This window comes from Salmo salar, chromosome 22 (genome assembly GCF_965601325.2).
Source record: "Salmo salar chromosome 22, fSalSal1, whole genome shotgun sequence".
In the NCBI taxonomy this organism is placed as follows: domain Eukaryota; kingdom Metazoa; phylum Chordata; class Actinopteri; order Salmoniformes; family Salmonidae; genus Salmo; species Salmo salar.
In genome coordinates, this window is record NC_138312.1 from 26,209,317 (window position 1) to 26,225,586 (window position 16,270).

The following is a 16,270-nucleotide window of genomic DNA, read 5'->3' on the forward strand; positions in this document are numbered from 1 at the left end:
CTTTTTTGAATTTTCGACTGGACTAAGTAAGCATGCGCGTTGTGGATTTGGATAGTGAACAAAATGGATGTATTTGGACATAAATATGAACTTTAGCGAACATTTATTGTGGAGTTGGGGTTCCTGGGAGTGCCTTCTGATGAAGATAATTGAAGGTAAGTGAATATTTATAATGTAATTTCTTAGTGTTATTGACTCCAAGATGGAAGGTTTCTGTTTGCTAGTTGTTGGTGTCTTTTGGGCTGTACTCAGATTATTGCAAATTGTGCTTTCGCCGTGAACCTTTTTTGAAATCTGACAAAGCGATTACATTTAGGAGAAGTGTATCTATAATTCTGTGCTTAACACTTCTATATTGATCAAAGTTTATGATGAGTATTTCTGTAATATGTGTGCTCATTCACCGGATGGTTTGGAGCCAAACATTTCTGAACATTACGCGCCAATGTAAAATGGGGGTTTTGGATATAAATATGAACTTTATCGAGCAAAACATGCATGTATTGTGTAACATGAAGTCCTATGAGTGCCATCTGATGAAGATCATCAAAGGTTAGTGAATATTTTAGCTGTATTTTTGTTTTTTGTGATGCATCTAGTTGCTTGGAAAATGGCTGTGTGGTTTTTCTTGTGAAGTTTGTCCTAACAATCTAATTTTATGCTTTCGCCGTAAAGCCTTTTTGAAATCGGACAATGTGGTTGGATTAATGAGAGTCTTATCTTTAAAATGGTGTAAAATAGTTGATTGTTTGAGAAAATGGAATTATGAGATTTTAGCTGTTTTGAATTTGGTGCTCTGATTTTCCCACTGGCTGTTGTCAAATCAATCCCGCTAACGGGATTCGCGTGTTAAGGGGTCACTAACAGGTTAACTTGAATACATTTATTTACAGCAGGGTGATAAGTAAAGGATCATTGAATACCATGTAATGTATGGGTGGTGTAAAATAATAGTTCTCTATGGAGCAACCATGAAATAGCAAAAGGTTCAAGATGATTTATAACTGGTATAATCTTTGGTGAGACAATTTCCCTAGTTCTATAAGCTATCATGGCTAAGGTGTTGACCCCCGGACAGTGTGACACCAATTACAGCTGACTCAAGGCCAAGTGAAACTGCCCTTCACCCATTTCAGACAAGCACTCTACCGACAGTTGAGGGAAATGTTTCCCACCACCAGAGATGTTGCAAGACTGGGTGAAGTGCTCTTCACTGAAGATGATAATATCCTCGACAAGATGGAAAAGATGAAGACTGAAGAAAAAGCAAGGAAGACTGGCCTTAACACAGCTCAGGAAGGCCCAGCTAGCCCAACTGGACAAAGGAAAAACCAACAATCTAATGGTGGCTGTAACCCCAGCTGCCCTGCAACAGCAGCCTCCTCCACCGCCTGCTCCACAGTTTACCGAAGCACCTGCTACTCAGTTTCCTCCTCAACCATTTGGGAACCCACAACCATACCTACTACCACTGAGACAACCGCTGGTGTTCTGGTACTGCGGTGTGGCAGGCCTTATGAGAAACATGTGCCCTCACCAACCACAGCAGCAGCAACCCTCGTAGCAGAGAAGGCGAGGTCAATGGAGAGGGAAGTTCCCTCTGCCAGCATTCCAAGGAGGACGAGGCGGGAGATCGGCCTTTACAGGACAGCCTCAACCTGTTTTTTTCCCCCCAGACTCAACCAATGAATGGTCGACAATATGGATGGCCCTAACAGTCTTCTGCAACAAACCAGGCATGGTTCCCAGCGCAGAATAGTCAACAATAGGGATGCCCTGACCCCTTTCTCCAGTGTCACCAGTACATATTTCCGGATGGTACCGAAGAACCAATCCTTACTCTGAAGATCAACGATCAAGAGGTACCATTTTTAATAACCTATCACGTCCCACCCAGACCCAGATGTTGTTACACATGACCACTATGGTCACATTGTCAAAAATAAAACTTGGGGAAAACCTTTGAGATACATGTTTTTGATACTTCTTATCATCCACCAGCAGCCTCTGCTGGGGGGAATAGAGATACAAGGGAATCAATTGAAAACCAGTAACCAATGGGTAAAAATGGTTCAGAACCTGAGCCGACAAGCCACGCCTAGTGGTTCGTATGTAGTCATTTAAAAAAACTCAGAGTGAATTGTTTGGATCAATTGTAGTCCCATTGCTAAGTATAGTGGGGGAAAAAAGGATTTGATCCCCTGCTGATTTTGTATGTTTGCCCACTTACAAAGAAATGATCTGTCTATAATTTTAATGGTAGGTTTATATGAACAGTGAGAGACAGAATAACAACAAAACAATCCAGAAAGACGCATGTCAAAAATGTTATAAAATGATTTGCATTTTAATGAGGGAAATAAGTATTTGACCCCTCTGCAAAACATGACTTAGTACTTGGTGGCAAACCCCTTGTTGGCAATCACAGAGGTCAGACGTTTCTTGTAGTTGGCCACCAGGTTTGCACACATCTCAGGAGGGATTTTGTCCCACTCCTCTTTGCAGATCTTCTCCAAGTCATTAAGGTTTCGAGGCTGACGTTTGGCAACACGATACTTCAGCTCCCTCCACAGATTTTCTATGGGATAAAGGTCTGGAGACTGGCTAGGCCACTCCAGGACCTTAATGTGCTTCTTCTTGAGCCACTTCTTTGTTGCCTTGGCTGTGTGTTTTGGGTCATTGTCATGCTGGAATACCCATCCACGACCCATTTTCAATGCCCTGGCTGAGGGAAGGAGGTTCTCACCCAAGATTTGACGGTACATGGCCCCGTCCATCGTCCCTTTGATGCGGTGAAGTTGTCCTGTCCCCTTAGCAGAAAAACACCCCCAAAGCATAATGTTTCCACCTCCATGTTTGACGGTGGAGATAGTGTTCTTGGGGTCATAGGCAGCATTCCTCCTCATCCAAACACGGCGAGTTGAGTTGATGTCAAAGAGCTCCATTTTGGTCTCATCTGACCACAACACTTTCACCAGTTGTCCTCTGAATCATTCAGATGTTCATTGGCAAACTTCAGACGGGCATGTATATGTGCTTTCTGGAGCAGGGGGACCTTGCGGGCGCTGCAGGATTTCAGTCCTTCACGGTGTAGTGTGTTACCAATTGTTTTCTTGGTGACTATGGTCCCAGCTGCCTTGAGATCATTGACAAGATCCTCCCGTGTAGTTCTGGGCTGATTCCTCACCGTTCTCATGATCATTGCAACTCCACTAGGTGAGATCTTGCATGGAGCCCCAGGCCGAGGGACAGTTATTTTGTGTTTCTTCCATTTGCGAATAATCGCACCAAATGTTATCGCCTTCTCACCATGCTGCTTGGCAATGGTCTTGTAGCCCATTCCAGCCTTGTGTAGGTCTACAATCTTGTCCCTGACATCCTTGGAGAGGTCTTTGGTCTTGGCCATGGTGGAGAGTTTGGAATCTGATTTATTGATTGCTTCTGTGGACAGGTGTCTTTTTTACAGGTAACAAGCTGCAGTTAGGAGCACTCCCTTTTAAGAGTGTGCTCCTAATCTCAGCTCGTTACCTGAATAAAAGACACCTGGGAGCCAGAAATCTTTCTGATTGAGAGGGGGTCAAATACTTATTTCCCTCATTACAATGCAAATCAATTTAGAACATTTTTGACATGTGTTTTTCTGGATATTTTTGTTGTTATTCTGTCTCTCACTGTTCAAATAAACCTACCATTAAAATTATAGACTGATCCTTTCTTTGTCAGTGGGCAAACGTACAAAATCAGCAGGGGATCAAATACTTTTTTCCCCCACTGTACGTCTATCACATGCAGTGTCTTCTCATACATCCTCCAACAAGTTAAGACAGCTAGGAATCAACCCAGATGCATCCAATTATGTCTCCAAAGAGTATTGCACCATGATTAACCATACTATTGGCTCTCATAAGGTTTCTGGTCAGCTTACCAATCCATGTGCCCGAATGAGAAATATACTCCCCAGTAATGGGTCTATCCAGAGCCTTAGTCTGAGATCCGCCCTTATGTTTAGGGGTAGTAAGTATGCCTCTAAGTTTTATATAATGTCTCCTCTGCTATTGAACGTCCTAAATATCCCATTCATCCACTGCCTTTGGCAATTGGAAATAACAAGAGAGAACCTGTCTTGAATAATTTGAGACCTGTAACCGAACCCCAACTTAGTCTTTGTGGTAGGGGTAGTATTACAATGGTCCTTTCAGACAGCTATAGGAGTTACGTGGGTTTGCCACCAACTACCGAACCCTCCCTTAATATGAATTATGCATTAACCTTCTCTGACTCTAAAACTGGAATACCGATATCCGTTATAGGGTCTGGACTGGGAGCTCCTAATGGGCTTATGTGGGTTTGCGGTGAAAATGGCTTCTTAGAATTGCCTAATGGGTGGGATGGTTGCTGTTATTTAGGCCAAACAAAAAATTCAAGTCGCAACCATACCCCTGCTGACCCTATTAGAGGCTAAGCGTAACTCCACAGCACACCGTAGTAGCCATGTGAAACGAGCAATGGCAGATAATGGCTTGGCTAGTAGATTTTCTCTTAGCAATGGTGAACTGTTCGGATTGGCACTCTTCCCAGGGGTTGGAATTAAAGTGTTTTGGGATTGGATTAATAACATCACCTACTCCATGCAGGCCAATATGAATTTGACTATTGCTGGTTTTGCACTTCTTTCTACTGATGTTCAGAATCTTAAAGCTGTTACAGCCAGGCATAGCCTGGCATTAGACTACATCCTGGCTAAGGAGGGTGGATATTGCAGGGCCCTATTTCCCCCACTGACTGTGTTATGCTTCTCCCTGACTCCTCTGATAATTATTGCATAATCTTTGTCATATTAACAGTTGGCTGACACCTACACCCCTACAAGAGAAGACTCCTGGTTCCTGTTTGGGTGGTTGAAAGATAAACTAGGACATTTTGGATTTAAGTTGTTTTCCATTTTAGTCCCATTATTGGCCCCCGTGCTTGTTCTGCTGATTTGCATTTGTGCATCCTGTGCAGCTGGAAAATATGTACTTCATAAGGCCATGTTTATGCTTCATGTTTCTCATCCCCCAGACCCTTATTTGTATCCTCAATCTCCTGAGGATTGCTTGCAATCCAATACACCTTTATGTATGATTCTTATAATTACTATGCTTGAGTTGCTTTGCTTTTGTTGAGGCCTTGTGTCCTCAAAGGGGGGGAATAAAGAGGGTTAAACCAAGGCCTTGTACCTTTTAAAGGGTTAATAAATTATGTTATGATAAAACTTAAGGTCTCCTCTTCAGGAGACCTCTGTGTGTGTGTTAAAACCTGTTGTTGAGCGTTGTGACCTTCAGACACTATCAGAAGGCAACTACATTCAGACTCCTCCTGTATGGATCCCACCATGGTTCTGGTTTTCTGAGAACACAAGGCTGCCACAGACCTGATGAAACCAGCCCCGTCAGAAGATGCTTACACTCCTTCACCTTGTCATGAACCTATACTTGTGATGAAAGGTCAAGTTTCGGTCAAGTTGCTGATAAGATGGTTCCTGCTGTCAGGGGAGATCAGATTTATTAACATGTTGTTGCCAGGAAAAGTTACGTATGGGGGATTGGAGGCTATATGAGTTACAGGATGTCTTAGACATTTTGCAGAACTTGGGAAGAAACTATCATTTACTGTTATACTGTACTCTGTACCAACTTCTGCATACAAATTGTATTGCTAAAGGAGTATTTTTTTAATACTTAAAATAATGAGTCTGTGTTTCCTTTCCATTGCTAATGTATGTTTTGATAATTATATAGACCTGTTCATTTGTTGAAGAAATGTACCTACCTTGTCAAATCACAACTGATTGGCTCAAACGCATTAAGGAAAGAAATTCCAGAAATACATTTTTAAGAAGACACACCTGTTCATTGAAATTCTTTCCAGGTGACTACCTCATGAACTGGTTGAGAGAATGCCAAGAATGTGCAAAGCAGCCATCAAGGCGAAGGGTGGCTATGTGAAGAATCTCAAATATAAAATACATTTTGATTTGTTTAACACTTTTTTGGTTACTACATGATTCCATGTGTTATTTAATAGTTTTGATGTCTTCACTATTATTATACAATGTAGAAAATAGTAAAAATATAGAATAACCCTTGAATGAGTAGGTGTTCAAAAACTTTTGACTGGTAGTATATACAGTTGAAGTCGGAAGTTTACATACACCTTAGCCAAATACATTTAAACTCAGTTATTCACAATTCCTGACATTTAATCCTAGTAAAAATTCCTGTCTTAGGTCAGTTAGGATCACCACTTTTAAGATTGTGAAATGTCAGAATAATAGTAGAGAGAATGATTTATTTCAGCTTTTATTTCTTTCATCACATTCCCAGTGGGTCAGAAGTTTACATACACTCAATTAGTATTTGGTAGCATTGCCTTTAAATTGTTTGACTTGGGTCAAATGTTTCAGGTAGCCTTCCACAAGCTTCCCACAATAGGTTGAGTGAATTTTGGCCCATTCCTCCTGACAGAGCTGGTGTAACTGAGTCAGGTTTGTAGGCCTCCTTGCTCACACACACTTTTTCAGTTCTGCCCAAAAATGTTCTATGGGATTGATGTCAGAGATTTGTGATGGCCACTCCAATACCTTGACTTTGTTGTGTTTAAGCCATTTTACCACAACTTTGGAAGTATGCTTGGGGTCATTGTCCATTTGGAAGTCCCATTTGCGACCAACCTTTAACTTCCTGACTGATGTCTTGATGTTGCTTCAATATATCCACATCATTTTCCTGCCTCATGATGCCATCTATTTTGTGAAGTGCACCAGTCCCTCCTGCAGCAAAGCACCCCCACAACATGATGCTGCCACCCCCGTACTTCACGGTTGGGATGGTGTTCTTCGGCTTGCAAGCCTCCCCTTTTTCCTCCAAACATAACAATTGTCATTATGGCCAAACAGTTCTATTTTTGTTTCATCAGACCAGAGGATATTTCTCCAAAAAGTACGATCTTTGTCCCCATGTGCAGTTGCAAACCGTAGTCTGGCGGTTGTGGAGCAGTAGGTTCATCCTTGCTGAGCGGCCTTTCAGGTTATGTCGATATAGGACTCGTTTTACTGTGGATATAGATACTTTTGCACCTGTTTCCTCCAGCATCTTCACAAGGTTCTTTGCTGTTGTTCTGGGATTGATTTGCACTTTTCGCACCAATGTATGTTCATCTCTAGGAGACAGAACACGTCTCGTTCCTGAGCAGTATGATGGCTGCGTGGTCTCATGGTGTTTATACTTACGTACTATTGTTTGTAAAGATGAACGTGGTACCTTCAGGCGTTTGGAAATTGCTCCCAAGGATGAACCAGACTTGTGGAGGTCCACAATGTTTTTTCTGAGGTCTTGGCTGATTTCTTTTGATTTTCCCATGATGTCAAGCAAGAGGCACTGAGTTTGAAGGTAGGTCTTGAAATACATCCACAGGTACACCTCCAATTGACTCAAATTATGTCAATTAGCCGATCAGAGGCTTCTAAAGCCATGACATAATTTTCTGGAATTTTCCAAGCTGTTTAAAGGCACAGTCAACTAAGTGTATGTAAAACGTTTGACACACTGGAATTGTGATATATATATATATATATATATATATATATATATATATATACAGTTGAAGTCGGAAGTTTACATACACTTAGGTTGGAGTCATTAAAACTCGTTTTTCAACCACTCCACAAATGTCTTGTTAATAAACTAGAGTTTTGGCAAGTTGGTTAGGATATCTACTTTCCAACAATGGTTTACAGACAGATTATTTCACTTATAATTCACTGTATCACAATTCCAGTGGGTCAGAAGTTTACATAGACTAAGTTGGCTGTGCCTATTATTCATTTCACATTCTTAAAATAAAGTGGTGATCCTGACTGACCTAAGACAGGGAATTTTTACTAGGATTAAATGTCAGGAATTGTGAAAAACTGAGTTTAAATGTATTTCGCTAAGGTGTATGTAAACTTCCAACTTCAACTGTATATGTGTGTAATATATAGTTTAGTTATAATGTATATATTTATGTTGTATGTACAGGGCGCATTTGTAAAAGAGACCTAGGTCTCCATATGTCTTCCGTGATCAAATAAATGTTAAATAAATAAATACCATATGTCTCACTGATTAACTGAGCCTATCATCCATCCATGGGACGATGTACTGCGTGTGTGTGTGTTTGCATCCCCCAAAATAAAATGTCAAAATAATTATTGCTTGTATATCTAAATGTACAGTATGTCCTGCTCAGACAGTGTTGCAAAAGTCTGTTATAAAATCAGATAAGAGGTAAGGCTCTTTCTCAAATCTGGCATTAAACTTTTTGACCGAGAAATAATAGAGACTGTTGCACAACTGCAAAACAATGAACGTTGTGCAACTGAGCACTAAGCAATTTAGAAACAAGTTTATCTTTATTGTTCACTGGGGGGGAAACGGGTGATATTGAAAGCATGTGATAAAATTCTGTTATGACATGTTTAAGATAAGTAAATTGATTACTACTTGTCTCTACAGATATTTAGTTTCCCAAATCTGGTATGATAAATCTAATAAATCCTGTCCATACTAATTCCATAGACACAGTATATCGATATTGTGTAACGTGATGGCTGGTGACAGATCATTCTGTTTTTCCTGAAGCTTACAAAATGGATGCCGGATTTGGGAAGGTTGCATTGTAAAGAAGCAGATTATAAACATATGAATACTTTGGGAATCGATCTCATGGTGTGTCCAAACTCAAAAAGCTTAATTAAACCAGCACACTAGGCTGAAGGTGCAGAGCCTCTCCAGTAGGATTGGATACGCTTTATAAAGCAGTCTGCATGAGACAAGGAGGGGTGGAGAAAAGGATGGCTACAGTTAGTGGGCTATTAGGCCAGTCTTTTGACAGCATATCCTACTCAGTTGACTTGTCATCATGCATTCTTGAATGTTCCATCCATTTAACACTGCACAGCAGGAAATGGAATCTTGCCTCTCAGAATGAATTGCTATTCTATTTGAGGGCTATTTTCTGAGATGCATCTAAAGAATATGAATAGTGTCTGAAGCCTAACAGTTAAATGTATGACTCCACGAGTGGTTCTGACAGGGGTATATCTGGGCCCTCAACTGACAGCTACTGACTCCCTAATTTAGCAATGGAAACATTGGGCCTAGGACGTTTTTTTTAATCTTAACTGCAGAAATGTCTAAAGTACATGGAGCTGGTATCTCCCAATCATAATGTGAGCTGATCTTTGCAAGATTGTTCCATGCCTTGTCGGTCATTTGTAGCAGAGTTACAAATTGTCTACTTTACCAATAAGATCACCCTCCACTAAGCTACCTGGGGTGGCAGGTAGCCTAGTGGTTAGAGCATTGGGCCAGTAACTGAAAGGTTGCTAGATCAAATCCCTGAGCTGACAAGTTAAACATCTGTCATTCTGCCCCTGAACAAGGTAGTTAACCCACTGTTCATAGGCTGTCATTGTAAATAAGAATTTGTTCTTAACTGACTTGCATAGTTAAATAAAGGTTAAATAAAAAATTACTAAACACAGTTCATGACTTCATCATCCTGTGTCAGTGAGTCATTATGGGGACATGGAAGTGAGTCTATTCCACAGCCAGACTCTTAGTTCAGTTATTTAATCCTTCCCTGGTTAAGTCATGGGGCAACAGAGGTGATTGGCAAGGGTTCCTGCAGTAGCCAGCCATGCTGGCCAGTTGTGACGTGGGCCAGGGATGCTGCAGTGAATCCTTTGGGAAATGACATCAGTGTGAGCAAAAAGGAAGCGGGGGTTGGATGGGACACCCACACCATGAACCATTCTACCGTGGTGAACTCCATTAAGACAGTGTAATCAGGTTTAAAATGACAGTGTTCAATTTAAACGAAGTGCACCTACTATTTTCCCTCAGATGTACACTCTAGTTTCAACATCCTCGCTGCATCTATTACTGTACCAATGTGAAACACTGCAAACCAATACTGTATGAACTCTGGCTTCTTTTAGCTATATTCTTTATAATTTCTATAATCTCACCATGATAACAGCACCTTCTGCCCTATAGGCCACATAACTGCTCATGGGTCAACCAATCATGCTTCATACTAAACATGATGACAATTAAATATTTGAAACTGGTTTCAACAAATCTGTCCTGAATTCCAACTTCATGGAGGTAGATTGTGCAATGCAATCGCATGGTTTTGGCAGAGGTACAATACCCTTGTTGCTTACTGTTTGGCTGCCAAAAAATGTCTAGTAAGCAATGAATTCATCCACCCTTAAAGGGGCAAACTGAACTTGCTACATACATGTTCTGATTTATAAATTAATGATATGTACCCATTGATTCTTGAAGATTATAACTTATAAATGCATTGTGAACTGGGATATGTTCCGCATAGCGTCGGACAATAACATTGATGAATACGCTGATTTGGTGAGCGAGATTATTAGCAAGTGCATTGGTGATATTGTACCCACAGCGTCTATTGAAACATTCCCCAACCAGAAACCGTGGATTGATGGCAGCATTCGCGCAAAACTGAAGGAGCGAACCACTGCTTTTAATCAGGGCAAGGTGACCGGAAACATGACCAAATACAAACAGTGTAGCTATTCCCTCCGCAAGGCAATCAAACAAGCTAAGCGTCAGTATAGAGAAAGTGGAGTCGCAATTCAACGGCTCAGACACGAGAGGTATGTGGCAGAGTCTACAGTCAATCACGGACTACAAAAGGAAAACCAGCCCCGTCGCGGACCAAGATGTCTTGCTCCCAGACAAACTAAACAACTTCTTTGCTCGCTTTGAGGACAATACAGTGCCACTGACATGGCCCGCTACCAAAACCTGTGGGCTCTCCTTCAATGCAGCCAACGTAAGTAAAACATTCAAACGTGTTAACCCTTGCAAGGCTGCCGGCCCAGACGGCATCCCCAGCCGCATCCTCAGAGCATGCGCAGACCAGCTGGCTGGTGTGTTTACGGACATATTCAATCCATCTTATCCCAGTCTGCTGTTCCCACATGCTTCAAGAGGGCCACCATTGTTCCTGTTCCCAAGAAAGCTAAGGTAACTGAGCTAAATGACTATCACCCCGTAGTACTCACTTCCGTCATCATGAAGTGCTTTGAGAGACTAGTACCTGACACCCTAGACCCACTCCAATTTGCTTACCTCCCCAATAGGTCCACAGAAGATGCAATCGCAATCACACTGCACACTGCCCTAACCCATCTGGACAAGAGGAATACCTATCTAAGAATGCTGTTCATCGACTACAGCTCAGTATTTAACACCATAGTGCCCTCCAAACTTGTCATTAAGCTCGAGACACTGGGTCTCGACCCCGCCCTGTGCAACTGGGTCCTGGACTTCCTGACGGGCCGCCCCCAGGTGGTGAGGGTAGGTAACAACATCTCCACCCCACTGATCCTCAACACTGGGGCCCCACAAGAGTGCGTTCTCTTGCCCTCTCCTGTACTCCCTGTTCACCCATTACTGCGTGGCCATGCATGCCTCCAACTCAATCATCAAGTTTGCAGACGACACTACAGTGGCAGGCTTGATTACCAACAACGACGAGACGGCCTACAGGGAGGAGGTGAGTGTGGTGTCAGGAAAATAACCTCACACTCAATGTCAATAAAACAAAGGAGATGATCGTGGACTTCAGGAAACAGCAGAGGGAGCAGCCCTCTATCCACATCGACGGGACAGTAGTGAAGGTAGAAACTTTTAAGTTCCTCGGTGTACACATCACGGACAAACTGAAATGGTCCACCCACACAGACAGCGTGGTGAAGAAGGCGCAACAGCGCCTCTTCAACCTCAGGAGGCTGAAGAAATTCGGCTTGTCACCAAAAACACTCACAAACCTTTACAGATGCACAATCGAGAGCATCCTGCAAACTACCTGCCCTTCAGGACACCTACACCACCCGATGTCACAGGAAGGCCAAAAAGATCATCAAAGACAACAACCACTCGAGCCACTGCCTGTTCACCCCACTATCATCCAGACGGCGAGGTCAGTACAGGTGCATCAAAGCGGGGACCGAGAGACTGAAAAACAGCTTCTATCTCAAGGCCATCAGACTGTTAAACAGCCATCACTAACATTGAGTGGCTGCTGCCAACATACTGACTAATCTCTAGCCACTTTAATAATGAAAAAATTTATGTAATAAATGTATCACTAGCCACTTTAAACAATGCCACTTTATATAATGTTTACATACCCTACATGACTCATCTCATATGTATATACTGTACTCTATACCATCTACTGCATCTTGCCTATGCCGATCGGCCATCGCTCATTCATATATTTTTATGTACATATTCTTATTCATTCCTTTACACTTGTGTGTATAAGGTAGTTGTTGTGAAATTGTTAGGTTAGATTACTTGTTAGATATTAATGCATGGTCGGGAACTAGAAGCACAAGCATTTCTCTACACTCGCATTAACATCTGCTAACCATGTGTATGTGACAAATAAAATTTGATTTGAGCTCAGTTCAAATGTTGTACTCCATCAGAGCCCAAAATATCAGCTTGTTCAATGTTTCTAAACAAAGTTACTATTAAACACTTTATAGCCTCTATTGTTTGTATATAATGTATGTTTAGTCCTTGCATCCATAGCTCTGTCTATGAATTTGGTTATATTTCTCCAGCCCCATCCCTCTGCATTTTACAGAAACAGGGGCTGTGAAAAGGCTTTGGTATTGTTTCAACTGCTGACTGCCTCTTTAAAAAAATATAGGCAAATGGGAGGTATTGAGAGTTGCAGTTTCTCTACCCATGGCGTATTCATTCCTACCTGAATAAAAATAATCTGTCAGGCCTATAACTGCTGCAATTCAAAATGCGCACTGATGTCACTGTCAGAGTGCAGTAGTTTGTTGGTAGGCTACTTACTTTCTCTTGTATTCGTCTCTCTCTCGTTTGACTTTAGCCAACACATTATACAGAGCTCTTATTTCTGGGGTGATGGTATCGATTTGGACCCCAACACCGTCCGGATGATTCCAGGATACACCAGGGCCCTGGAGAGTCTCATAGCGCTCTCCGTGTCTTCTCACGTGTGTGAAACTCCAAATGGTACCAGGCAGTCGGGATTCAGGAGAGTCGGTTTGGACAGCTACTTCACGAGTGTATACTTGGTATCGTTGTTGCTCCAAGGCTTGCTGCAGTTGGTTCTCTAATAATTTGTTTCTCCGCTCTAATTCATGAACTTTGGCAAGAAAACAGCGAAACCGCAGGTTCAGTGTCTTCAGGACATGAATATTGGACCCCAAATCATTTCGAAGCGCACTGGTTACAGCGCCCGTCCCAGCAGTGGACATACCGCTGACAGGAATTGTAGCAATCATAGCAGCAGGCGGAGAATCAAAAAAAGAGTTCATCATACTGGTAAACATACAAATGATAAAACCTTGTTTTGTTTTTTGTTTTGCTACATGAATTTAACAACAAAACCGATCATATCCTCCAAAATGCCAGGTCTCCAGGTAATTTCTTATGATGTGGCTCCTTGAAATTAGATTGACGGGGCAGTTGAAGGTGATGGACCTTCGCTGTACTCAAACCTCCAGAAAACACCTTTTCCTATTGGTAGGCTATCCACAAACATATAATCTTATCAGTCCAGATCTCTGGCGCAACGGGAAAGTCTTCATCCTCCTCTGTTATACGCAGGAATATGACACACCGTGCGTTTGCCTCTGCTTTTTCAGATGCTGCTGATGCTGTAGGCCTATGCGCTCAGCTTCTCCCTTTCCCATTCTCTCTAGACACACTCACTGTCTTTACTCCTATTCGCGTTTCTTTCTCCGGACTCTGGTACCGCGGTGTGATGACAGACTAGTCTACAGCCCTACCCCTGCCTCTTTGTGGCGCCGCTGGGTCATTCAAGCAAACTGCTAAACTGGGCACTGTATGCGTCAACCCTCACAGTCTCTGTCACGTACCCTCACGTGCAAAAACACAAGCACGCGCGCACACACAGTACTCCCAAAATGCATATGCCTTACAAAGAATGTCATTAAGTGGACACAATTTGTTATTTCAAGGTAGGCTTGTCTAATTCTTGGGTTAATATGTCAATTTTAGGAACTGTATTTTCTCTCATAATTCTGCACATTGGGCTTCAGAGCTCCCAGTCACGCTGTGCAGAAAACAAATTGTTAAAGTTTAAAAATAAGCAATAAAATTTCATGATGTTATTAGTATTTATTTATTTTTTAACTAGGAGAGTTAGTTATTAAGAACAAATTCTTATTTACAATGACAGCCAAGGAACAGTGATTTAAACTGTCTTGTTCATGGACAGGATGACAGATTTTTACCTTGTCAGCTCCAGGCAGAGATTCGATCTAGCAACCTTTCATTACTGGCCCAATGCTCTAACCACTAAGCTACCTGCCGCTATAATGTTGTCCTGAAAAAAGATGTGTGATAGATTCCACTGGACACAGACATCAATTCAACGTTGGCTACCACAGCATTCTGCAGCGGTACACCATCCCATCTGGTTTGGGTTTAGTGGGACTATCATTTGTTTGTTTGGGTTTAGTAGGACTATCATTTGTTTTTCAACAGGACAATGACCCAACAAACCTCCAGGCTGTGTAAGGGCTATTTGAACAAAAAGGAGAGTGATGGAGTGCTGCATCAGATGACCTGGCCTCCACAATCCCCCGACCTCAACCCAATTGAGATGGTTTGGGATGAGTCGGACCGCAGAGTGAAGGAAAAGCAGCCAACAAGTGCTTAGCATATGTGGGAGCTCCTTCAAGACTGTTGGAAAAGCATTCCAGCTGAAGCTGGTTGAGAGAATGCCAAGAGTGTGTAAAGCTGTCATCAAGGCAAAGGGTGGCTATTTGAAAAATCTGAAATATAAAATATATTTTGATTTGTTTAGCACTTTTTTGGTTACTACATGATTCCATATGTGTTATTTCATAGTTTTGTTGTCTTCACTATTATTCTACAATGTAGAAGGTGGTAAAGGGAAGTAGTTTGTGGTTGAAGAAAATAAAGAAAAACTCTTGAATGAGTAGGTGTTCTAAAACTTTTGACCAATAGTGTATATGTAACTGATAGATGCACACACACACTACAAGTTAATGTCATTTGTAAAGTTGTTTTTGTCTGTAATGTCTTTCATTGTGTCGGGCCCCAGTAATACTAGCTGTCGCCATTGGTATCTTCTAATGGGGATCCTAATAAATCAAATCAAATCTCATCTTCACAGACTGAGGCTGTGTTAACAATACAACAATGAAAATAAATAAACACAACAGCACACCTGGTGGACTACTAAAGCATAACCACCAACTACTACACCAAAACAACCACTACTTCTGCTTTACCACCTTCTGTCCCCCTCAAGGCAACAGCACACACGGGAGAGATATTCCCATCTTGTCATGTTCTCTATATTTTCTCCTGTCCTGTGTTAATAGCAGATTGCACCTTAGCATACTTGTCTGGCTCCTCATTGCACATCCACCAAGACGGCCTACCTCAGTCAGACGTTCTTCACAGTTCGGGAGGTTGACACAACGCAGTTGTCAACAGTGATGGAGAGGTCTTGGAGCTGGCAGGTCTCCCAAGAAATGAATAGCAGTGCTGTCTTGTAGAGTTTGAGCCTGAGGGTGTGGACCAACATCCAAGCGTGTATAACAACACATCCGCCACGCTGATCCTCAACACAGGGGCCCCTCAGGGGTGTGTGCTCAGACCCCTCCTGTACTCCCTGTTCACTCATGACTGCACGGCCAGGCACGACTCCAACACTATCATTAAGTTTGCCGACGACACAACAGTGGTAGGCCTGATCAACGACGAGACAGCCTATAGGGAGGAGGTCAGAGACCTGGCCGTGTGGTGCCAGGGCAACAACCTCTCCCTCAACGTGATCAAGACAAAGGAGATGATTGTGGACTACAGGAATAAGAGGACCGAGAACGCCCCCATTCTCATTGACAGGGCTGCAGTGGAGCAGGTTGAGAGCTTCAAGATCCTTGGTGTCCACATCACCAACAAACTAACATGGTCCAAGCACATCAAGTCAGTCGTGAAAAGGGCACGACAAAACCTATTCAGGAGACTGAAAAGATTTGGCATGGGTTCTCAGATCCTCAAAAGGTTCTACAGCTGCACCATCGAGAGCATCCTGACTGGTTGCTTCACTGACTGGTTGCTTCACTGCCGCCTGGTATGGCAACTGCTCGGCCTCC

The 16,270-nt window shown here is 42.4% G+C and overlaps 1 protein-coding gene across 3 annotated transcripts in view; it reads right to left on the reverse strand.

Annotated features, from left to right (window-relative positions):
- Nucleotides 1-13,933, reverse strand: part of LOC106582958 (intermediate filament family orphan 2) — an 84,373-nt gene extending 70,440 nt beyond the window's left edge. For all 3 annotated transcript variants that reach the window (XM_014166604.3, XM_014166602.3, XM_014166601.3), the window contains exon 1: nt 12,945-13,933. In XM_014166604.3, coding sequence (XP_014022079.3) covers nt 12,945-13,447 — 503 coding nt within the window. In that variant the 5' untranslated portion in view covers nt 13,448-13,933. The remainder of the gene's footprint in view (nt 1-12,944) is intronic.
- Nucleotides 13,934-16,270: the final 2,337 nt, after the last annotated feature.